General features: G+C 45.5%; 1 protein-coding gene across 2 annotated transcripts in view; it reads left to right on the forward strand.

Annotated features, from left to right (window-relative positions):
• LAMA3 (laminin subunit alpha 3) overlaps nt 1-25,840 on the forward strand; it is a 274,238-nt gene that overhangs the window by 87,106 nt on the left and 161,292 nt on the right. For both annotated transcript variants that reach the window (XM_047826704.1, XM_047826703.1), the window contains exons 10-12: nt 1,957-2,088; nt 3,690-3,752; nt 11,389-11,523. In XM_047826704.1, the coding sequence (XP_047682660.1) occupies nt 1,957-2,088; nt 3,690-3,752; nt 11,389-11,523 (330 nt within the window). The remainder of the gene's footprint in view (nt 1-1,956; nt 2,089-3,689; nt 3,753-11,388; nt 11,524-25,840) is intronic.

Below are 25,840 nucleotides of genomic sequence, written 5' to 3' on the forward strand. Positions count from 1 at the left end.
AAAAAGTGATAACCATCACCTGAGCTTTCAGCTAGTTGTAATCACTGACCACAGTAATAATGAAAAAGTTTGAAATGTTGGGAGAATTCTCAAAATGTAACAGGGACACAAAGCAAGCAAATGCTGTTGGAAAAAACGTGCTGATCGACTTGCTCAATGCAGGGTGGCCACAAACTGTCAATTTCTAAAAAAAAAAAAACAAAACATAGTATCTGCGAAGCACAATAAAGAAAAGCACAATAAAATGAGGTATGCCTGCATATTCCCTAAGATAGAATGAAATGCCATCAGAAGCACCTAGGAAGACACAAAGTGTTGGGCTCGTCACGTTACTAGCCCTGTAACCAATGTTCCTCCATTTTCCTCATGTTTCTGCGAGCTCCAATAGTTTCAAATTTTTGTCTGAATTAGCATCAAGACAACATAGTCATAATTTCAAGGATCTAATAATAGTCATCGTATCTAAAATAGCTATGATTTATTGAGCACTCATTATATGCAAGGGGTTGTGAAATACTTCCACAAATGTCTGATGCAACCAACTCACATTGTATTATTATTTTCATTTTTAGATCTGGAGAAACCGAAGGCTCTGAGTAGTTAAATATTTGAGCCCAGGTGGCAAAACCCGCTAACTGGTAGCTCCAGGATACAGGTCCTATCTGTCTGGTGCCTCTGTGCCTTTTCACATCCGTGATACAGATAGATGCCCTGGGTTTTCCCTGGGGAACTGTCAGACACAGGTCAGACTGGACTTTGCCCTCCATGTGTAATCTGTTTTATGTTTGGTGGCTGTCACAGTTGGAAAGCAGTTCCAGGCCTGAAGTTGGCCGCTGTGCCCACTGTACCCCCAGATTCATTCTTCGTATCACTAACATTTGAGGGCATCCAAGTCCAAAGAATGTGTGGACTCCGATTTGCCCCTCTGTTGGGCATTTGTCCTTGTTAAAAGAGTGCTCCTGTCTTCCCTCCCTCTCCCACATCGTCCCACGAAGTCTGTCCATCCCTTTTCTTGTGCCCACGAAGAACAGACTTTAGCAAAGGAGACCAGGACACCGTGAATGCAGACGTACGTGCTCTGGAATCTCAGAGCAATCTCCATCACTGTTCCAGCCTCTTTCTTCATCACTGAAATGGTCTCGCAGAGATATTATAGGCTAGCGTAAAGAATCCACAGGACACGTACGTCTTAAGCAAGTTAAGCAGAGGACACCAGGAGAAGCCAGGCTGGGGGATGCTTGATGCCCATGGCCTCCCTAGTTTCCCAGTTCCTCACAGGACATGTACTTAGCTGGTTTATGACAGTATTTTTGCTGTCTAAGGTCAGGACTTTTCAGGTCAAGGAAAGGTCCCAAGTGAGGAGCTACCAAGCCTCTTATAGCCCAAGTATGTCTGTCTGGAATGCAAACCTAGTAGTCGTGTTGGTTGCAAAACTGCCTTTAGTAAGTCCTATCACTGGAATCTAACATTCGGGTTATGGGTACAGTCTTGTTGTGCTGTCCACATATGAGATGTCGATGTCCAGGCATCCCACACTTGTGACTGCATCACACCTGCGTAATGATGACCACCCTGGACATTCACAGTTGGCTCGTGGCCAGGAGGGGCTGTGTCCAACAGACCTACCAGGGGCTACAGCACACGTCCACCCAGCCCCCTCTGATTGTAATCTGTGCAGACCTTTCTTCTTCTGCAGTGAGCTGGGCAGTGCTCAGTGTAATAAACTATATTCCGGAGAACTCAGAAGCCTATCTGAGTTCTCTGGGGGGCCCTGGGGTTTGATCATTGCAAACTATTGACGAGGTATGAAGTAGAAAACAGGCTGTGCCCTTTCAAGAATAACCGTGGACCGAGAGTAGAGCATTAAACATCGCCTGAGAAGTCCTGGGGACATAGCTACCATATTAAGTGCAGTGAAGGGAAGGACTGATCTCTGAACCCTGATGTTTCTCGTAGCTTGCAGCTGTAACCCCGAACACGCAGATGACTGTGAGCCGGGCTCAGGCCGCTGCAAGTGCAAACCGAATTTCCGCGGAGACAACTGTGAGGAATGTGCGGTTGGGTACTATAATTTCCCGTTTTGCTTGAGTAAGTAGCGGCTGCAGAAGGAGAGGCCTCCTTTCTTGGCACATAGCTGGGCCTGGTGCATTAATTCCTGAGAGCACGGCAGGCGGTGGGGGGCTCACCACAGAAATGGGGCCAGGTATGCTGTGTTTACATGGAAGTGTTGCCAAAAGTTCAGAACATAAAGTTTATATGAGTACATTTTATAGTCAGTTGTTTATGTCTGGTGATTACGTTAGGTTGTACCATAGTATTATCATCCCAGTAGGTCAGAGAAGTCAAATATTGGCAATTTCAATTTAACAGTGATCCATGGGTGTGATTTTTGTTGAAAAAAAACCTGGAAGAAATGTCAAGGGTACCAGATGTTCATTTGCATATGCATTGTTTTGGGTGGCAGGGGGATATGTTTCCCCTTTTCCCCACTGTGTGATAGGCCAAGTTATCATGGGCTCCACCCCTCCCCACTGCAGTGATCTGAGTATCTCAGCATCTCAGAGAGAAAAAGTATGTATCTTGTAGAAACACTATAGAACATGAAGCAGGAGAGTCTGAAACCAACTCTGCAAATTGTTACAAGAGCCATGGTTCTGTTTGTTCTGCAAAAGTGTAAACACTGCACTGTCCTGTTAGGACAAAGAAACACTGTCTCAACCACCACCGGCTCCCCGCCCCCCCCCCCCCCCCCCCCCCCCCCGCCCCGCTCTGCCATTATTGCATTGGTTCTTGCTTTCCCAGCTCTGTGTGGCAGGAAAAGCAGACCGAGTTGTGGGGACATGGGGGCAGGGCACATGTGAATGGGGTGACTATATGTCCTGGCTCACACCTGCTGTCCCAGGGGAATTCTGAACCTAGCACCCCCTCTCACCATTGAGTATCCTGATTTGGAGGATGAGAGCTCTTTGAGAGAGAAAGAGCACAAACAGAGGAGGGGCAGAGAGAGAGAGGAGGACGCAGAATCTGAAGCAGGCTCCAGGCTCTGAGCTGTCAGCACAGAGCCTGAGGTGGGGCTCGAACCCACGAGATGTGAAATCATGACCTGAGCTGAGGTCGGCTGCTTAACTGACTGAGTCACCCAGGCTGCCTGAAAGCAATTTTTTTTTTAAGGAACAAATTTTTAAGCCCAAACATAGTAGCACTGAATTGAGGTTTAGTCAGTTTAGAATCTGTAATTATTAGATACAGGATGAGCAGAAATTGTAGTTGCCTTTTTAGTGACAAAAAACAAAACAAAACAAAACAAAACCTTGAAACAATTTTGTGGCATCAGTCAAATTTTAGGGGGAAAAACTTGAAAAAAAAACAAAATCTATTTTCAATTTTACATTAAAAAACCAATAAATGTTAGAGAAACCAAGCTCATCCTTGCTTAGACTGAGACATAGCTATTGCAAGCACAAAATACCATTTCAGTTCACTTAATATACAAATCAGAACGTCTGACCAGTCTGGTTTCAGTTGTTATTATTTTCAATATGGCAAGCAGTATTGCCTTTCTCTAAATTAGGCTCCACATGCTACTTTGCAGTAAGTTTGAAGGGCTTCCTTCTAGTTTGTGCAACTTAATGTTTTACTTTACTATCTCCTTAATCTTTCCCTGTCTTTTTTAAAAACAATTTTTCTAGGAATTCCCATATTCCCTATTTCTACCCCGAGTCCAGAAGATTCAGTAGCTGGAGATATGAAAGGCAAGTACCTTCTCTTTTGCTTTAACTTCAATGGAAATGTTATGCTCCAAATTATTTTTCTATTTCCTGTGCCCACTAACTACTGTGCCCAAGCTCTAATGGTCCTTACGGGAGCATGGTGGGTGCCTTGTGGGGCTGTCCTATTTCAGTTCCTCACCACCCATCATTCTCTGTTTTAGTCTGTCTTTTGCGTGATGCTACCTGATTAAGGAAACTAAACAGAGCTTGAAATGTAGATCACTTGCTTGCCCAAAACTTCCGGTGGCGGTCCGGTGCTTGCCCAAAACTTCCGGCGGACAGTAGGTCCGTTGCCTACTGTCTTAGTTGGGTTCCACGTGCAGAGACGCCGAGAAAAGATTGAAGCACGAGCAAATGATTCGGGATATGATCCCAGGAGACATCAGTAAGAGGGTGAGTCAGGGAGTGAAGGGAGCCGTTAGCAAGCAAGGTCCGCTGGTACCACCTGGAGCTCCATTCCCCTAGGCGACTCTAGGCGACAGCACAGAACTTGCTCAGCATTATCCCAGCTGAAGGGATACCTTCAGTGACTTGCCATCAATGGAAGGTTGCTTTGGGGGCATCGACTCTGGTACTTCTGGCTTGGTATGCTGGAAGGCCAAGGGGCTCCTCAGCCAGAGGGGGTACCCCTGGGCAGAGAGTGGCAGAGGTGTGCAGGAAGCAGCCTTTGGGGTGGAGAGGTGAGTGCCGAGAGGGTGTGGGTGCTACACCTACCTAATCACTCATTCGCAGGTATTTTATGATCACCTATTATGTGTTCAGCACATTCCGTGTGCTGGAAACTTATCAGTGAAGAGAATAGAGAAAGATTCCCAGCTCTCCTGTAGCTTATATTCCAGTGGATGGACTCCTACAATAACAAAAATAATATATAAGCCACTAAATAAATAAAATCTCTCTGTGTTAGAGTATCATATGCAAGGTTGTGTGCTGCACAAAGGTGCTATTTTTAAGGCGGGGGGTGCTTTCACATGGTAGGCATAAACTAACCCATATGAGGAATATTCTAGGTCTTGAGGTTTGATTCTGGAGCTGTGGGCAGTTTCCTGTGTAAACCCATAATGGCACACGCGGGGGCATACACACTCAGAAAGGCACACCACATGTACACGGCCCGTGACTGTGGCCCTTCTGGATCATGTTCCCATCATCCACTGAGTTTGCTTCTCACCCCCCAGGGTGCCAGTAGCAGCCTGACGGTCACATGCTCATCTCACTGGGGTGGAGGTAATGCCAGGTGGATGTGAGCACATGTGCCTCTCCTTCCGCTGGGTCCAGGGTACGGGTGGGCAGAGAAGGGGCACTTGTGACCAGACAAGAAGATGGTCTCTGGAAAGCTCTCTCTGGCAGATTTCCATTTCTGCAACACTATAGCAGCTCAAGGGATGTGCTGGAGGTAGCCTTGGCCATGAGTGCTGTGTAGAACGTAAGTCTGGGAGAGAAGTGAGGGAATGTGAGGTTTGCAGATTTAAATAGGGTTGTCGAGGAGGGACCTTATTGAAGAGACAAGCAAGGACCTTAGGGGGTGAGCGGTGAGCTCTGCAGGTACCTGGGGACAAGCATCCAGACCCAGGAAAGAGCCAATGCAAAGTCCTTGGGGCAGGAACATGGAGGGAGGGGGTGTTCATGGAACCAAAGGGAGAGCAGGGTGTGAAAGCGGAGTGAGCACAGCAAGAGAGGTAAGGAAGGGAAGTGTTGGGGGCCGGATGGCAGGCCCTTATCACCCACTGCAAAGACTTTACCTTCTATTCTCAGAGAGGAGCCATGGACAGTTCGCATAGACAAATGTCATTGTATAAGGAACTCCACGGCGACTGGTGTTGAAAACCAGTTGTAGGAGGAGAAAAGAGGAAGCAGGGAGATGTCCTGGAAGGCTACTGTGATCATCTATGAGGGAGAGACAGTGGCGGCTCAGAACGAGGACGTGTCAGTGGTGGTGACAGGAAGTGGACAGAATGTGGCTATAATCTGAAGATAGAGACACCAGGACTCCCCAGGGGATTGCTGGCTTAGAGGTGGGATATGAGAGAAAGCGAGGCCGCTGGGGTGATTCCAAGGCTTCTGGATGGGGCAAACAGGAGGAAGAGGTGCCATTTGTTGGAGGCGGGAAAGGCTGCAGAAGACAAGGTGAAGTGCAAGGCTGGGGGGGGGGGGGTGGGGAGGTGGATGCAGTGGTGGGAACTTAGGGACGCTATGTTCTGGCCGTTCCTTCTTTTTCCTCTATGGAGTAAGAATCAAGGTCAGGGGCAGAAGGTGAGGTTGGGGAGGAAGCTTTGGGGTTGAAGAGACGGAAGGTATGTTAAGAGTCATCTCAGAATGTGGGGGAGAGAGTGGGGGTGGGGAATGTCCTAGGACTTGGGGGCAGCACAGGGGGCTGACCTGAGGCCAGGTAATGTGATCCTGTTTACCTTGCTGTTTTCCTTCCTCCTTCTGCCCTATAGGTACCCAGCTCCTCTGAGCAAACCACTGGGCTCTGCATTGTTATGAGGGGTATTGTCCAAAGCCTTCACCAGACACTTGGTCGCTTGAGGACAGCAACTATGGTTCTAACTCCCACAGTATCTACCCTGCCCACAGCGGGCGGTATCCTGTCCACAGTGGCTGTCTGCAAACGTTTCCTTAATGTCTGTTCATTGACTAGAATGGAACTCTGCTTTTGAGCCTTGATTACACCACACATCTTGGGTTTTCTTCCACAAAAATGTTTTAGATCTCCCATTTACCATCTGTTTCCAGTAATTCCTTTGTTAGTCAATTTCTTTTTCTCCCCCACTAGACTTCAGGAAAAGAAATTTAATTGAATTTGAAGGACTGTTCAGACATCTGTTAGAAAATATGAGGGAAGCCTTAGAATACAGCCTCAAGGAAAAGAAGGTTCAGTGAATGCAGTGAGATCTATCTGGGAATTTGAATACACAGATATTACTTCAATTTGGTCTTTGATTATTGCATTTTATTTTATTTTTTTTAATGTTTATTTATTTATTTTTGAGAGAGAGAGAGAGAAAGAGAGGGGGATGCTGGGGAGGGGCAGGGAGAGAGGGAGACACAGAATCTGAAGCAGGCTCCAGGCTCTGAGTTGTCAGCACAGAGCCCAGTGCGGGGCTTGAACTCATAGACTGCGAGATCATGACCTCAGCTAAAGTTGGATGCTTAACTGCACCACCCAGGTGCCCCTTTGATTATTGCATTTTAAAAACACCCAGTTGAGGGCTCATTCAGTTAAACGTCTGACTCTTAGTTTCGGCTCAGGTCATGATCTCTTCATTCATGAGATGGAGCCCCATGTCGGGCTCTTTGCTGACAGTGCAGAACCTGTTTGGAATTCTCTCTCAAACGGAGGGAAGGAAGGAAGGAGGGAAGGAAGGAAGGAAGGGAAGGAGGGAGGAAGGGAGGGAGGGAGGGAGGAAGGAAGAAAGAAGGGAAGAAACATTGAATAAGAATAAAAATAAAAACACCCACTTTGGGGCCTGACTCAGCAGTGAACATTAGAAGCTCAAACATGTCAGCTCCCAGAAGATGCAGAACACTGGATAATATCGAGCACCTGAGCACCCCAGAGAGTTTGAATTCATGAAGGTCCATTGACGTTTTCTAGTACAGTGGTTCTGAAACAGGGCTGTGTTTTAGAATCCCTTGCTTTTACAAAGTGGAAATTCCTCTGTAGCACTCCAGATCTTAATCTGCCTTTTCCAGGATGAAGTCCAGGCTTATCTTTTGAAGAGGTTTTCCAGATGATTCTGACGTATGTCTCTTGTTAAGAACCACTACTTTACTAAAAATCCCGCTTAATGGTTGGCAAACTTGCCTGCAAAGGGTCAGATGGTAAATGGTTTTAGATTTGTAGGTGAAGCTGCAAAAAGTCAACTTTGTTGTTGTACTGGGGAAGTGACCATAGTCAACATGTAAATGTGAGATCTTGGCTGTGTCCCAGTAAAACTTTTATTTACTAAAACAGGGATGGGTTTGGTTCTCGGGCCATAGATTACAGGTCGTGGCATTATATCAGAATTCTGGGTTTAGGATTCCACTGCCAGGTAATTATATTTTCCCAGGAGATTCCAAAGTGCAGCAAAGATTGAGAACCACTTTTCTAGGAAATCCATACGCTCAGTTCCAGACACAATGACTTGAAGCCAAAGGACAGAACAGTTTTGCAGATCAGAACGTTTGCAGGTTTTTTTTTTTTTTCATTATATTTCAGGACCTTGGATATTATCAGGGTTTTCTGGGGCCAAGTGATCATTTATATCCACTCAAGATTTATTTCTAGGAAATCAGTGTATCTTCGACACATCTTCAAGGGCTCCATTTGAAAACGACAGCATATGCGAAACATACACTCTAGAGGGACACTAGCCTGCAGGCACGTGTACGCTTTTATGCCTCCAAGTTCAAAGAGCAGGGGCCAGCGGAAAAACAGCTGCAGGAAGACTCCAGGTGCTTACTTTACTTTACCTAGGAGATTGAGGCAGGCTGGTGATGGTTATGGAAAGCTGTCCATGTGGCCTGAAGACATGAGTGCCCAGCCGGTTTCTTGACAAATATCATAGAAAGGGTTTGATTCTTGCAGTCACTTTATAATTAGCAAGATGCCTTTGCCAGACCTTTGAGGTCAGTGTGGCTGGGGCTGGAGGACGCACTAACGGTGGGAGCTCGGGTCGGGGCAGCAGCCGCTGGGGCATGCTTTCCTGGCCGTCCTTCCCCGGCCTGGGCATTTCATCCGCTTGGCAGGGTGGGGAGTCACTGTTGTCATGGAGACCCGTCAGCTAAGGCTTCAGGATGGACAGGCAAATTCTGATATCTCAGCTTGGAGGCTCTGTATGGATGCCAGTAAAATAGAATTCAAGGAATCGTGTTTACTAAAAAGAACTGAAGGTGTTCGAGAGACTATTTAGTGTATTCTTCATTCAGAATGAATGTACCCGCCCTGTACTAGGCACTGCCCAGGCAGCTGTCTGCCTCACAGTCCCCACTCCCTGGCAGCTCCCAGTCCTGTGAAAACACAGGCAGGTGAACAGTTACAGCAGCAGGACTTAACACTATGGCTGCGTGAGAACACAAAGCTATGGAAGCATGCAGGATGGGGGGCATCCTTACGGAATGAAGAGAGGGAGGCAGGCAGGAAGGAGGAGGGTAGAGGCTGTGGGAGGTCTCCCCAGAGCAGGAGAAGGAGCGGGGTCTTGGAGCATGAAGGAGTTAGCCAGGCAGAGGGACAGCTGAGAGAAGCCATGGGGATACGAGAGGGGATGGCAGGTAGGTTCCTGGGGCTGGATCAGGGGAAGGGGGAAGAAGTTCAGGAGGTGGAGAGGATTAGGGAAAGACCAGGATGGGCAGCCAGGCTCAGATGTGCAGGTTGAAGGGGGGAAGGGAAGCCATATCCATGGAGGATATCGAAGATTTGTATATTTATGGTGGCCATTGTACGGCAAGGGTCAGGAAAGCATCTTGACAAGGGACATTTTTTCTAGTTTGTGCAAAGGTGCTGCTTAGGGTGCTGGCAGCCTGGCAGATTTTGAAGGGGTTACTGTGTCACACACGTCAAAGACTTTGGGTTGTGTCCTGAAGGTGTTGTGTCACCCTTGGGGGATTTAAACTGGAAAATGATACGAGGTGAGAAGGTTGGCGTTTAAGAAAGATCCCTCTTGATACCAGTTTGGAGAATGGATTGGAAGGGAGCAAGATGGGAAGCAGACAGCCTGGTTAGGAGGCTCTATAAATAATCTAGGCAAACAAGGGTGAATCCCTGGATGAAGACTCTGGAACTCTGGAAGCAGAGGAAGATTCCAGGGACTTTCCTGAGGTATAATCATTACGACCCATTGGGGAGGTGTGGGGAGGTGAGGGTCAGGCAGACGTGAGGGGGCCCTCATGGTTTCTGACTCTGTGTGGGACTGTTTGCTAGGTAAGGAAGAGGAAATGTTGAAAAGTGATTTTCAGAAACAGTTTTTTTTATTTTTTTAAATGTTTGTTTATTTATTAAAAAAAATTTTTTTTAACGTTTATTTATTTTTGAGACAGAGAGAGACAGAGCATGAATGGGGAAGGGGCAGAGAGAGGGAGACACAGAATCTGAAACAGGCTCCAGGCTCTGAGCTGTCAGCACAGAGCCCGATGCGGGGCTCAAACTCACGGACCGAGAGATCATGACCTGAGCCGAAGTCGGTCGCTTAACCGCCTGAGCCACCCAGGCTCCCCAAAATGTTTATTCATTTTTGAGAGAGACAGAGACAGAGTGTGAGCAGGGGAGGGGCATTGAGAAAGGGAGACAGAATCCAGAGCAGGCTCCAGGCTCTGAGCTATCAGCACAGAGCCTGACTTGAGGCTTGAACTCACAGACTGCGAGATCATGACCTGAGCTGAAGTTGGACGCTTAACCAACTGAGCCACCCAGGCGCCCCCAGAAACAGTTTAAAAAATGCATAGGTACCAGATGCTTTCTTTCTGTTCACAGATGGTTATAAATAAGGATTCTTTGGGCCTCGATGCCCGTGGTAAAGTCCAGTTTCTTACTGAATTCCAGTGCTTGGTTTCAATGCCAAGACAGTAACCGACAGTAAAGCTTTCCCTTCCCTGTGGACTCACATGCTGGTCTCAGGGTTCCTGGAGGGTGAGAATGGAAACCGCAAAACCTGTTGTGACCTGGGCTCAGAAATCACATCAGAGCATTTTCACTTCCTTCTATGGGTCAAAGCACAAGTCATGAGGCCATTCAGTGATTTCAGTAATTAAAGTGTTGTAAAAGAACCAACAGCAACAGGAGAGAAGAGCCGGGGGGGCGGGGGGGGAAGGGGAGGGCTTGTGTGGGTTGGTTGGGGGAGACCCTCCTAGGAGAGGAAGAGAAAGAACCGGAGAAGGGCATTACAGGCAGAGGGAACAGCCAGAGCAAAGGCCCTGAGGTGGGAGAGCACATGTTTGAGGGATTGGAAGCACCCTGACTGCTGGGGAGGCCTTGGTCCTGGAGGATTAAGTGAGATCACCCACCTGTAGCCCCCAGAACCATGGCTGGCACATAGTAGGGCTGGATTTATGTTCATTTCTTTTCTTGTAGAAAATGGAAGGTAGAAATATGTTTGATTCAAGATTGTCATTAGGTAGGAGTCTATTAACTTGAAGTTTTACTGTACAAGGCTAAGATTTGGGAAAAAACAAAGTATTTCCACAGGAGTAGGTAGGTTTTTTGTTTTGTTTTCTTTTGTTTTAGAGAGAGAGGGAGAGAGAGTGCAAGCAGGGGAGAGGGGTTGAGGGAGAGAGAATCCCAAGCAGGCTCCATGCTTAGCATAGAGCCTGATGCAGGGTTTGACCTCATGACCCTGGGATCATGACCCGAGCGGAAATCAAGAGTCGGACACTCAACTGACCGAGCCACCCAGGGATAGATGTTAAAAGAGTTAGCTGCTTTGGAAACGAGTGCCCACCCTACATATTTCTTAATGGCATCTCTGACCTTTTCTTAATATTTGTTGTTTTTCCCTTGAATATGTAGTGTTCTAGGTCAAGAATGTCTATAAGCCACAGATAAGTCACAGTCTAAGTTTCCGTGACAGAAACCTGAGGGAAGGCAGAAACTGCAAAAGGAACAGAGGCTGGAGGCCCCTCTGAGAGTCTCTTCTTGCAGGGTGTGACTGTAACTTGGAAGGAGTTCTTCCTGAAATATGCGATGCCTACGGAAGATGCCTCTGCCGCCCTGGGGTCGAGGGCCCTCGGTGTGATGCCTGCCGCCTGGGTTTCTACTCCTTCCCTATTTGCCAAGGTAAGTGTGCCACACATAGCACGGGGATCATTAGCCCCTCCAGAGGAAATGCAGAGGCCCTGGCTGCCACAGCTGTGTGGCCTGCAGGTTAATAAGTGAGCCCCCTGGCTTATATATTCGTGTAACATGTGACTGTCTCCTTACCTGGGCCACGTCACCTCCCTTCTTTTGTCTTCCGCACCCTACCCCTCCTCCTCCCTGGTGGTGAGCACACGGGCTCTGGAGCCAGCCCCCTGGGTGCGGATCCTGGCTCTGGAAAGAGCTGGTATCTGCTCAATGTTTGGGAACCTGCCGGCCAGACAAGGAGAGGAGGTGGATCTTCTGGGGAGGGGGACCAGCAAGCACGAAACCACAAACGTCTTCCCGCTCCCCAACTTGTTCTGTGTCCTCGTGCCTCGTCCTACCTAGTAAGAGTCGCTGAAGGGGATGGAGAGTGGGAAGAGGAGGTGTCTGATCCAGGCCCTAGAGCAAAATAGGAAGGCAGTAAATGTTGGGTGAATGAGCAAATGGATGCAAGAACTTGCTGGAGAGCTCCCCTGTCTGCCCTCCACTGCCTGCCGGTGTTCTTCCCCAGTAGAACAGGGAAGGGGAAGGAAAGAAGAGAGGATAGGATTATCAGTTGGGGCTCAAGGCAGGAACTACACCACTCCAGGTATTATAAACAGACAGGGACTTGCTCCGGGTACTTAGGTGCTCAGCTGAGTCCTTAAGGGCTGAGCAGCAGGCTCCAGGCGGGGCTTCCAAGGAGACTCTCCATAGAAAGGCAGAGTGTTAAGCCCAGACTGCGGTAGCGCAGCTAGAGCGTAGAAGGACTGCAGTCCCACCACCTCCACAGCCATCTCTTGGTCCCCAGGAAGCCACGCGGGACTCAGCTACAGAAATGCTCAGTAGGTGCCGGAAGGCGGCCTTCTCCTTACTTCCCACCCTTCTAACCTTATTGGAGTACTTCTTTGCAAAACCAAGTTGACCTCCAGATGTCCGGAACCCAGCTCCAGGAGAATCTGGGAAGTGCTGTTTTTAGCTTGCCAGCCCCTGAGCACGGTGGGAGGCCAGAACCAGTACTGAGCCCTCTCACCTGCCAGGTCAGCCACACTGGGAAACCGTGGAGGCCGGTGCAAGCAGGACCGAGTGTCCCCGCGCTGGAGGCTAACGTGGTGAAGCACCACAAGGTTCACACTAGGTGTCACTTGGGGCAAGTTGCCTAGCTCCTGCGTTTCTCAATTGCCTCATAGTAATGCAGGTTACAGATGCACTGACTGTAAAGTTCTTCAAGCCTGGGAAGCTCTCACTTGTAGGGAAAAGAAAACTCTTCCTTTTCCTCCTGGCCCCGCGCCGGCGTGCCCTGTTCCCAGAACTCTATCCTTTGCCCCTGCATCTCAGCTTTTGCCACCTTGGAGCCACAGAAGCTGCCCCTCAGCTAGAGAAATCTAGTGTTAGCGGTTGGGATGCCCAGTGTGTTTCTCATGGAACTATCCGTAGGGGCCATGCTCCTGTTGGAATTGTGTGAACCACAGTAGATGTAGATTCCTCTAAACTGGCTCCATGGTCTGGCGTGGGAACCTCATTCTTGCTCATAATATTGTTCCTGGGGAAAGATATCCCAAACCATGAAGTTTTGCACACAAGTTAGGGATGATTACATTTCTGTTTTAAGCCAGAGACCCTGAGTCTGTCATGGACAGAGTGAGGAATCAGTGGGAGGGAGAGGAAGTAGAGACCTTACATTTCAGGTGTCCACGAGGGCCCAAGTCCAGAGGAGCTCATGGTAGGAGAAAGCCTTTTCAGCAAAAGCAGGAAGAGGAGGGTTAGGACAGGCAGATAGTTTATCTCCTTCCCCTCCTATAACAGGAAAGCATTTTCTAGCTGCCCTTTGTTTTGTTGACACTCCCCCAGTTATACCTTAAATATAAATTGAAGGCAAGGAGTGGACAGAATGTCTCATGTTAATTTCCTAATAATCTGTTGACATTCGTGTTAGTTCTGCATCAGCTGCGATTCTTGTGGTTGAAAGTATCTCAAAGCTTTTCTTTCTTCCTCCTCTTTACCAGCCACAACTCCAGACTCATTCTGCTAGAATGAATTACTAATCCAACCTAGTCATTCCCTTGGGCAAAGCTATCAGGTGGTGCCTTTGTGTATATAGATATAAAGGTAGAGAGTAATACAATATTTTAAGAATGCACTTTTCCACATTTCTTCACCACTGGAACGAATTCATCTTGAGGTGGGTAGAAAATGCAAAGGTGTATGCAGGACAAAGTGGAGGGAGGTGGGACTTCCAGAATGACAGAGTAGAGAGTTCAGTGGACCTCTCTCCAACAAAACAGACTTTAACTGGTAAAGAATTTTTAATAATCATTTAAATTCTCTGGAAATTGTCCTAAGAGCTAACAAAGAAACATTTATTTAAGAAAATCTAAATATTCGGGTGCCTGGGTGGCTCAGTCATTTAAGCATCCAACTTTGCTTCAGGTCATAATCTCACGGTTCATGAGTTCAAGCTGCGCATCAGGCTCTCTGCTGTCAGCACAGAGCCCGCTTTGGGTCCTCTGTACCCCTCTCTCTTGGCCTCTCTCCTGGTTGTGTTCACTCTCTCTCAAAAATAAATGAACATTGAAAAAAAGAAAGTCTAAATATCAGTAAGAATGATAAGTCTGTGACATTTGAGCTCCATTATCCCCTCCACCCCAACTGATAGTGCAGAACCTGCTTAGGATTCTCTTTCTCCCTCTCTCTCTGCCACTTCCCCACTCACACACACTCTCTCTCTCCCCAAAATAAATAAATATTAAAGAAATGAAACTGCTTTTGAATGGTTCAAATGGTTGATTTAGCTGGCCAAAATAGTTGTTATAAATATGTGCAAAGAGCTAAAGGAAGCAATGCTTAATGAATTAAAGGAGGGTGTAATGATAAAGTATTATCAGATGGAGAATATCAATGAAGAGAGAGAAATTCTTTAAAATAACCAAATGAAAATTCTGAAGTTGAAAAGTATAATTGAAATGAAAAATTCCCCAGGGATTCAGTCATAGATTGGAGCCAGCAAAAGAGTCAGCAAACTTGATGATAGATCAATAGAGATGATTCAGTCTGGAAAACAGGAAAAGAAGGAAGATAAATGTACAGATCCTCAGAGAAATGTGAGATACCAAAGTGCACTGACATACACAGAAGGGGAGTACCAGACAGAGAGGAGAGAGGAGGGGCCAGAAAAAATAGTCAAAGAAATAATGGCAGAAAAACTCCTTGTATCTAATGAAAAACAATCTACACATCTAAGAAGTTTAATGAACTTCAAGCGGGATAAATCAAAGAGATCCATACTCAGGCAATGCATAGTTTAAGTGTTGAAAAACAAAGAAAAAATCTTGCAAGGGCAAAAGAACAATAACTCAGCCTATGCAAGGGAACCCGTTAGAATGTTAACTGACTTCTCATCCGAAACAACAGAGGCTAGAAGGTAGTGGGACCACACATTCTAAGAACTGACAGGGAAAAATTGTCAACCAAGGATTTTATATCCATTGAAATTATCTTTCAAATTAAATAAAAATATTCCCAGATTAACAAAAACAGAGAATTCGAGGCTACCATACCTGCCTTACAAGAAATACAAAAGGAGGTTCTTCAAGGCTGAAAGCAGATGACACGAGACAGTAGTTGGAATCCATGTGCAAAATACAGAGTGTTGGTGAAGGCAATCATGTAGGTGTTTTGGTCCGTTTGGGCTTCCATACCAGGATAGTACAGACTGTGTGGTTCAGACAACAGACATTTATTTTCTCACAGTTCTGGAGTCTAGCATTCTAAGATCAAGTGCTAGAAAATTGATTTCTGGTGAGTACTCTCTTTCTGGCTTGCAGACAGCTGCGTTTTCCCTGCAACCTCACATGGCCTTTCCTCTGTGTGTGGGCAGAAAGAATGAAAGAGAGAGAGAGAGAGAGAGAGAGATATCTCTGGTATCTCTTCCTTTTCTTATAAGGACAGCAGTCCTATAGGATTAGAGCCCCACCCTTATGACCTCATTTAAGCTTAATTACCCTCTTAAAGGTCCTATATCCAAATACAATCACATCAGGGGTTAGAGCTTCAATGTATGAATTTGGGGGAACATAATTTATTCCCTAACAGTAAGTATTACAAAAGATAGTATAATTGCATATTTTTATCCTTTCTTGTCTTGACTGATTTTAAAAGAAATTGCACATGACTGTATATACACACATATATGTGTGTATATTGGGTGGGCCCATAACATACATAGAATATATGTACATATAGGTGTGTGTAAGTCTATAACATACAGAAATGTGATATGTTTAATAATAGTAGCACAAAGGAGATAGGACAAAGACAAGAATTAGAATAAGGAAATGACATCAAATCTATGGAAAGAAATTAAGAGAACCAGCAAAGATAAGGATACTCTCTACATATGTATGTTCTCTCTTCTGTTGGCTTCTTTAGAAGATACAGATTATATAAATAATTTTAACAACATATTGTTGGGTTTTGACATATATAGACATGTATGGCAGTAATACCACAGAAACAAAGAACGGAGTTACATAGGAGTAACCGGACCAGTTCACTGGAACTAAGTGAATATCAATCTGAAGGAGATTCTGATGAGATGTATTTTGTAAATTCTAGGGCAACCACTAAGACAATAACAACAAATAATTATTCAGATCATTAAAGGAAGTCAAATGCTACACCAGAAAATATCCATTTACTACAAAACAAGGCAATAAAGGGTGAATAGAGAAACAAAAAGATGTGAGACGTAAAGAAAACAAAATGCAAAATGGCAGAGGTAAATCCAACCATATCAACAACAACATTAAATGTGAGTGGATTCTATACCATGCCATATGCAAATTTTTACCCCCAGTGGATCAAATGCCTAACTGTAAGAACTAACAAAGCCTGTAAAACTCCTAGAAGAAAACATAGATGTAAATGTTTGTAACCTTAGGTTAGGCAATAGTTCTTTAGATTTGACACCAAAAGCACAGGCAACAAAAGGAAAAATAGATATTGGACTTTTAAAATAACTTGTTTCAAAGGACACCATCAAGAAAGTGAAAACACAACCCATAGAAGTAAAGTATTTGCAACTCATGTACCTGATAAGGCACAGATATACAGTATCAAGAAAGAACTCTTACAACACTATAATTAAAAGACAACCTAATGAAAAAATGGACAAAGGATTTGAATAGTTTTCCAAAGAAGATATACAGTGGACTAATAATCACATGAAAAAGTGTGCTGTATTGTTAGTTACTAGGTAAATGCAGATTAAAAGCACAATGAAATATCATTTCCTGGCCACTATAAAGGCACACAGTAACAAATGTTGGGAAGGATGTGGAGAGATTTGAGCCCTCATACATTGCTAGTAGGAATGCACAATGATAAGACCATTTGGAAACAGTTTTGCTATTCCTCAAAAAGTTAAACCTAGAGTTCCCATGTGATCCAGGAAAGCCTACTCCTAGGTATATATATCCAAGGGAAGTGAAAACACAAAATCACATGGTAGCTTGTATGTGAATGTCCAAGGCAGCATTAGCCAAAGTAGCCAAGAAGTGGAAGCAACCTAAATGTTCAAGAGCTGATGAATAGATAAATAAAATGTACCATGTCCATATTATGGAATATTATTGGGAATAAAAGAATGAAGTATGGACACCTGCCACAACTTGCACGGACCTTGAAAACGTGATGCTGAGTGAAAGAAGCTAGTCACAAAAGACCACATACTGTATGATTCCATTTATGTGGAATGTTGAGAACAGGCAAATTCATAGAGACAGAAAGTAGACGAGTGGTTGCTTAGGGCTGGGATGGAGCGGGGGGGGGGGGAGGTGGAGATGGGACAATGGGGGTTGCCTGCTAATGAGTATGGGGTTTCTTTTAGGGGGAACAAAAATTATTTTAAAGTTAGATTGTGCTGACGGTCGCACAACCTTGTGAACATATTAAAAACATTAAATTGTATATTTAAATGGACAAATTACATTGTATATGAATTATATCTCAATAAATCCAACACATTAAAATGGGGTATTTCCTCTCCGGTCACCCATCAGCCTTATCCCTCTGTACATTTGCACCCAACTCTCCTGGTAGCTTATTTACAACAGTGATGAAATAACATGCATTAGAATTTTGGAGTTAAAGAAATTGAAATTACTTATTTTACGTCAACTGATCTGAGATCCAGGAGAATAAGTGAGAGCGAGGTAGTCGCAGGGTGATTAATGAGTATCACCATGTTTCTTGACTCCCAACCTGGCGTACTTAAGGAATTATATTCTCTGCCTTAACACCTGCAGTGCCTAGAGGTCCCAGGATCTCAAAAAGTATGAGGACAAGGCTTCCAAGACTGCAGTTTTTACACTGCAGGTCACACATTAGTGTATGGAGAAGTCATGTGAGTAGGGGCCAGCATTAAAGTGAAACAATAGACTAGAAATTATTAGAATGCATTATAAGCAGTCATGGAAAGAAATGTTTTGCAAAGTTATTGTTCATTGTTAGCTTATATTTTAATAAATATCTGTTTCTATATCTTTATCATCTGTCAATCTGTGTGTATATTGGGTTACAGTGTAAAATTATTTCTTAATGTGGATGTGGCTAAAAAAAAAGTGAAAAGCTACTGTGTTAAGTAATCCTGGAGGATTTGTTTATGATTCTGAGCAGATGGTCACTTTTCTCTCATTCTGCTCTTTGCTTCTGGGGCTTCAGACTCTCAGATAGTTACTGCCTGAAATTGGAGCATTTGGGTGAATTTAGGATCCCTCTTTCACCTGGAAACCGTTGCTCGGTAAATTGTATCAATCTTCTGATAAATCCATTTCATCTGTGCCGTATACATTTCGTAATTCCTTCCTAGACCTGTCCAAGGGGCAGGAAACCACTCTGTCTTTATCTTTTACACGAGATCTGTAGGACAGGGGCAAGGACCAAAGGGCGTGAGGATCTCATCTGAGATGCACACTCTGTTTCATCTTTAACCCATAATCTTGCCTTTACTCTTCTGCCTTAACCCCAGCAAGAAGGAGGGTAGGAAGGTAGAATTACTAACGTCCTGAGATTTGAGCTTAAAGTGGGTTTTGACTCAATGATTGCTCTCCTACCTAAGAGAATGCCAAAAAGCCCCAGAACTTACTCCTGTGTTTATCTAGGTGCAAGGGGACAATCACCTACACTGAATGAAGTTGAAAAGAGCCACAGGATTCATTTAATTACAGTAGGAACTGTGCTTTTTTAATACACTAATTGCATGACATTCAGTTGCACCTTTATGTGGTTTAATTTACCACATAAATTTACCATTAGTTTCTTTTTGTTGTTTGTTTCTTTATTTTTGAGACAGAGAGAGAGGCAGCGTGCTAGCAGGGGAGGGGTAGAGGGAGAGAAGGAGAAGGAGACACAGAATCTGAAGCAGGCTCCAGGCTCCGAACTGTCAGCACAGAGCCTGATGTGGGACTCAAACTCACAAGCCGTGTGATCACGACCTGAGCTGAAGTTGGATGCTTAGCCAACTGAGCCACCCAGGAGCCCCACCATTAGTTTTCTTAAAGGGACTCCATGATTCTGTTTTGTTTATAGGAACTGTGATCATTAAAAAAAAAATTTTTTTTAATGTTTATTTATTTTTGAGACAGAGAGAGACAGAACATGAGCGGGGAAGGGTCAGAGAGAGAGGGAGACACAGAATCCAAAGCAGCCTCCAGGCTCTGAGCTGTCAGCACAGAGCCTGAAGCGGGGCTCAAACTCGTTAACCACGAGATCATGACCTGAGCCAAAGTCGGATGCTCAACCGACTGACCCACCCAGGTGCCCCCAGAACTGTGATCATTTTTAATGCTTTGCCTATTAAAAGATGGATTTCTGTAACAAGCTTCAAACTCTGGCCATTCTTTTCCACTTAAAAAATTACTGTTTTTAAATACATGCTATAATTCTTTGAACTGCAGTAGAGTATTATTCCATCTAGTTGGAATTTGGTTATCTGGCTCCTGTATCTGGAGGAAAAATGAGAACCAAGCAGTAAGATCCCTCAACGACTGTTGCCTCTGTAAAGTAAAAAACAAACAAAAACACCTCCAAAAATGTGCACTAAAATCCTTGCATTTCACTACTAAAAGCATCCTGTAAGCCCCCTCTTACCTATGCCTGTCTCTCTTTTTAAAAAATAATTGTACGAATTTGGTTGTTTTCTAAGCCAAACCCGTGGTGAACTAGAAACATGAAATTAGAAGGGAGGGAAAAATTGCTAAGGCAAACACACTAACAGTAAGGGAGGAAACGGAAAAGCAGACATGAAACTGAGGAAGAATAGCAGCTTGGGACCATTTAATGAAGAGCAAATAATCCTCAACTCAGGAGGTACTCAGAGTGTCACTATTAGAGTAAGTAAATGAGTATTATGATAATGGCTCTGGATCATGATGAAGGGGTGAAATTATGTCTGAATATCTGTTTCAGAAGGAAGGAAGATCCATAATACATTTAAAAATTTTTTTTCAACGTTTTTTATTTATTTTGGGGACAAAGAGAGACAGAGCATGAACAGGGGAGGGGCAGAGAGAGAGGGAGACACAGAATCGGAAACAGGCTCCAGGCTCCGAGCTATCAGCCCAGAGCCTGACGCGGGGCTCGAACTCCCGGACCGCGAGATGGTGACCTGGCTGAAGTCGGACGCTCAACCGACTGCGCCACCCAGGCGCCCCGATCCATAATACATTTTAGTAAGAGTACTGTTTAGTGGGGCGCCTGGGTGGCTCAGTAGATTAAGTGCCCTACTCTTGATTTCAGCTCAGGTCGTGATCTCATGGCCCTGGGATTGAGCCCTGTGTCAGGCTCTGTGATGGGCATGAAACCTGCTTAAGATTCTCTCTCTCTCTGCCCTCACCCACTTGCATGTTCTCTCTCTCTCTCTCTTTATCAAAAAAAGTACTATTTAGTAAGAGTACTTTTACAATGAGAACATTTTGGTGATCACAGAGTCAGTTATGACTCTAGTTTCATGTAACAGAAAATGTAGCCTAAACCGGCTTAAGGCATAAAGAATTTAGTGGCTGTAATTGAACTGTCCAGGCATATTTGGTTTCAGGAACAGATTGATCCAGGGGCTCAAAAGATGTTGGTGGGATCTGTTTTTCTCCATCTTGCAAGTCTGCTGTCTTGTAGATGGGCTTCATTTTTAGGTCTCAGATGGTGGTAAGATGGTAGCTGACACTCTTTAGGCATTGCTGAGGCCTGAATTGTGTCCTCCTCAAATTCATGTTTACGTCCTAACCCCCCAGTGTGACTGACTGTATTTGGAGTAAGGAAGTAATTAAGGTTAAATGAGGTCAAAGGTTGGAACACTGATCTGAGAGGATTAGTGTCCTTCTGAGAAGGGACACCAGTGAGCTTTCACACGCCCTCTCTCTGCCACGTGAGAGCACAGCAGGGAGGGAGGGAGCCGTCTGAAAGCCAGGAAGAGAGTCTCCAGGAAGCAAATCTGCTGGCACCTTAATCTTGGACTTCCCAACCTCTAGAACAGTGAGAAAATAAATGTCTGTTGTTCAAGCCACCCAGCCTGTGGTATTTTGTTACGGCAGCCCAAAAGACTTGGACATTACTCCTTCCAGGTTCAAGTCTAGGGAGAAGAGCATGCATTTCTCCAAGCCAAATCGGGTTCTGATTGGACCACATGCCCATTCCTGAACCAACCCCATGGCCGTGGAAATCTGTGCTCTGACTGGCCAAGCCTGAGTCTCCCCACATCCAGGGGTGGAGTAAGGGGAAGAGCCGCCCCCTCCCGCCGCCCCCTCCCACTGCCCCAGCAAAATCAGGGTGCGTAACCAAAACAGGTGGCAGAACTGTGTGTCAGTAAAATGCTCAGCTCTCTGAGAAAACCTGGTTCCCCAAAGTGACCAGTCCAGAAAAGATCAGGAAGACGTCTGAGGTTTAAGGGTAGCATTTTTCTTCCTAAGAAGATGATACGTGATGTGAAAACTAATCAGCTACTGTGTATAAGGCAAGATCCCTTGTGTTAAATGATAAGAGTCTGGATTGAAAAATTAAAAAGGAACGTATCAGCTCACTTATATTTTTGGTAGAGTTGGTTTGGAGCTCTGCTTACAAAGGTCTACCAAAGTCATCTGAGCTCCCTGACTGCAAGGCAGACCACAGAAGAATGGTGCTGAGGGCTGCAGAGAGGGGCCGAGGAGAGGAACAGGTGCTCCCTGGCTCCCTGGGTGAATGTGTGTGGCCAGCCTCTGCCTGGTTCTGTCTGTGGTTCAAAGTTGTGGCTCAAGTGGAGGGAAAGGCTCACACAGTGAGGCAGAGGGAGAGGTACATCGTGCACCCTAGTCCCACTCCAGTGACGGAGGCAGCACTGTTCAGGCTTTGGAACTCAAACAGGGGTATGTGGTGGGGGGGGGGGGCGGGGAGCAAATCACCTGAAGTCCTATGTCAGGGGACCTTGCCGGAGCACACCCAGCTCTGAGAAGCCCACCTGCTCTTTTCCAAGTTTTTCAGGAAAATGCACCATCCACCACATTCCTGGCGTGGTATAAGCAATACACCCCGAAGCTCGTTGTTCTATTTGGACCACTGGGTTCTGGAAGAATTCCATTTGTGATGTCTCTCTTCTCTTGCTCTTGCCTTTTTCTAACTGCTATTGTGATCTTTTTAAAATTTTCCCTCGGGGGCAGCTTTGAGGTAAGTGGCTGAAGCTTGGACTCACTGAAATCTGAGCTTAGTCTAGCAGCAAGGTCTAACCCAGTGTTTTAATTTGTGTGGTTTTTTATTTTTGTTTTTGTTTTGTTTTTGTGTTTTTAAGACGAAACTGATTGCTTGGCCACTGAATTTTAGAATAGAATTAACATGACCCCAAATACCACATCAGACGGTCCAATATATGCTAGCCAAAAAATGTTCCTAAGACTTTAAAAATCTTCTTGAAAAGGAGCTTGAAAATCCTTCTAAGCTGTTCTTGCCAACCATGCTTCTGCATTCATGTTTCGCATTAACTTAATTTGGTCCAGACTTGCCTAAGCACAGTGCCATATCCTTCTTGTCTTAATTTTGACTCACGCAAGTGCCCTGCTGTTTTCTTTTTCGTAGGTGAAAGTCACGTCATAGACAGGAGACCACATTGGAGAACTGCCTATTTGTATTTCAGACATGTGTTTACACTAATGCCTGGTTCAGTTCTTTATCTTCAACTACAGCATACAACTGTAGTTCTTTCAGTTAACTTGGTCCATTTGGGGAGGTTTACTCTCTGCCTTTTCCTCCTCCCACCACATCCCCCCTCTTTTCCTCCCCACCCCCACACTCCTCATTCCTGCTTTCCTCACCTTCATTTTTCTCTCCCTGCTCCTTCTCCTTCCCCTCCTTTTCTGGTACAGCTTGCTGGGCAGCAGCTTGTCAGCACTTAGAACAGAGGCTAGGAAGGGGCGCCTGGGTGGGTGGCTCAGTCGGTTAAGCGTCCGACTTTGGCTCAGGTCATGATTTCATGGTTTGTGAGTTTGAGCCCTGCATCAGGCTGTCTGCTGTCAGTGCTGAGCCTGCTTCACATCCTCTCTCTCCCGCTCTCTGCACCTACCCTACTCATGCATGCACACTCTGTCTCAAAAATAAACATTAAAAAAAAAAAAAAACAATAGAGGCTAGGAGAGTGAGTTGCAGAAATAAATGGTCTGACCATGGATAGGAGCTGAGGGTGTGCCAAGTGCAGCTGTCCCCAAATTTCAACCACACTGACCCAACCCAGGGCCTGGAACTGTCCCCATTGGAGATTGCTGTAATCCTTGGGTTGTGGTGACTGGTCTTTCCATAGAAAACGCCTCTAAATAGGTTGCCAGTGCAAGATTAACCTCCTACCTGTCAGCATAGTCCCATGAATCAGACAAACCAGCCAAGAGAAATGGCACTAGCTATTGGCAAATGGTGCTGTAGGGAAGGTTGATGGCCTGGGATGCTCCCAGGAGAGCCCTTCCAGCCTTTCCAAGAGGGGAAACAAAACCCTAGGGCTGGGCATGGGGAGCGATCTGAAGCCACGTTCTGTGCAATTTGGTCTTGAACTGGCCCTTCACTTTGCAATTCAGGTTTTGTCTGGGAGAATAGTGAGGTGGTTGGTTGGAAGAAACCTTAGATCTTCTGTAGATTTAATCTGCCCTATGCCCAGGTAACCAGAGAGGTGAGTGGTAGTGGCAGCATGTGCTGTGGAACTGACTGTTGGCTTTGTGGCTTTGACCGGGGAAGGAGCCAGTCTGCTTTTCCAGAACGTGTTTTTCTGTTTTCCAACAGAAGGAAAGGCTCCAAAGTCATGGGCAGGAAGAGCATCCCGGAAACAGTAAGGGGTGATGTTTACCTTGTGATTTACATGCTGTCTGTAGAGCCTCGCCTCACCTGATGAGCTAATTTACTGATGGAGAAGAGGATGGTGTCACTCATACAACACCTGTCTCGTGGCGGTGTTGCGAGATTCAGTAAGGGAATGCATGCTGAGAAACTATACAGAGTGGACCTCAGGAAGATTTCAATAGTTACTTACTCTTTCATTTAACAGGTATCTGTTTGGCATATACTAGGGACCAGGGCTGTGTGTGATGTTGGAAGACACTGGGGAACACAGCAGACATTCTTATCTCTTTGGAGCTTGACTGTCATTATTTTTTTTTTTTTTTTGCTCTTTGGGAGTAAAAAGGTCTTAAAGCTGAAACAGGAGTAGACAAGAGGTAAAATACTCCCAGAAACTCCAAAGGACCTGGACCAACACAAAGAGCAGAGTGAAAGTGTTCGTAAGACATTATAGTATTTCCAAGAGTAAAGAGGGGCTGCCAATGTTGAGGTTTGGGTTTGGGATTTGGCAGCTGTCACTGACGGCTGGATCGAAACGAGACATGGGATGCCAGATGGAGTAATTCACCATTTAAAACCATGTGCCTTGCGTTTAAGGCTGGGTCTTTGTTTTCACTTCTGGAGTGTAACTGTGTCTCCTGAGGCTCCCTGGACAACCTCTGTGGCCGTCGGAGCCAGGGGCGATGTCCCCCACATTATGCTGGCTGGAGGTGCCACCACTGTGCTGCCCCAAATGCCTGTGTGGGTTTCTGCATTCTCTTTCCTGTAAGACGGAAATAGCAGAAAGAGCAGGAAGAGAACCAATAGGATGTATGCGTGTGTGTGTATATATAGAGAGATTTATTTTAGGGAAGTGGCATTATTGTGGGGGCTGGTGGGTCTGAGATCTGCAGGGCAGGCTGGCGGGCTGGAGTCCTAGGGACGAGCTGATAGGGTAGCTCAAGTCCAAAGGCAGATCTCCTCCTTTGGGAAACTTTCTCTTAAGCTTTCAACTGATTGGATGAGGTATCTGCTTTACCCAAAGTCAACTTATTTAAATATTAGTCACATCTTAAAAAAAAAAAAAACTTTCACAGCCACATCTACCTTGGCGCTTGCCAAACATCTGAGCCTCATAGCATAGCCAAGTTGACATTTAAAAATGAACCATTGCAGGGGCACCTGAGCAGTTCAATCTGTCGAGTGTCCGACTCTTGGTTTCGGCTCAGGTCATGATCCTAGGGCCGTGGGATCTCTAAAGTAATAATAATAATAATAATAATAATAAAATATATACTCACCTTTTATTTATTTTTGTTTTTATTTTTTTTACATGTCTATTTTTGAGAGAGAGAGTGTGTGCGCACCAGCAGGGGAGGGGCAGAGAGAGAGAGAGAATCCCAAGCAGGATTCTGTCAGCACAGAGCCCAACACAGGGCTTGAACCCAGGAACCGCAAGGTCCTGACCTAGGCTGAAGTGAAGAGTCACTCAAATGACTGAGACACCCGGGTGCCCTCACTCATCTTAAAAAAAAAAAATTAATGATCATAGAACCTAAGAACATCTCAATAATGTGCCCCTTGGTAGGGACTTGATCTCTGTAGGCAGGCCCTGGGGAACATGGGGCCGGGAAAGAAGGCTGAGCCAGATGGCAGTAGACGTGAGTCCTTGCCTGCAGTCTGCCAAGAGCCAGCTGAAGGGCATTAGGCACGTTTCCTCATTTCTTTTACAGTTTCTTAGCGGGGGGGGGGGGGGGGGGGGGAGGTGCTTCATACTATGTCAATAATTCCCTGGCCTCTCTTCTGGATGTTTAGCTCTCTGAAGTCAGGGCATGTGTGTCTTTCCTAATTACCTCCACCCCAACACCTCATCCCAGTGCCATTGAACACATTGGCCTTTGATCAGAGTCTGCTGGAGGGATGAAACAAAGTAGGAGGGTAGAATGGTGGTGAACGC

This window comes from Prionailurus viverrinus, chromosome D3 (genome assembly GCF_022837055.1).
Source record: "Prionailurus viverrinus isolate Anna chromosome D3, UM_Priviv_1.0, whole genome shotgun sequence".
Classification (NCBI taxonomy): Eukaryota; Metazoa; Chordata; class Mammalia; order Carnivora; family Felidae; genus Prionailurus; species Prionailurus viverrinus.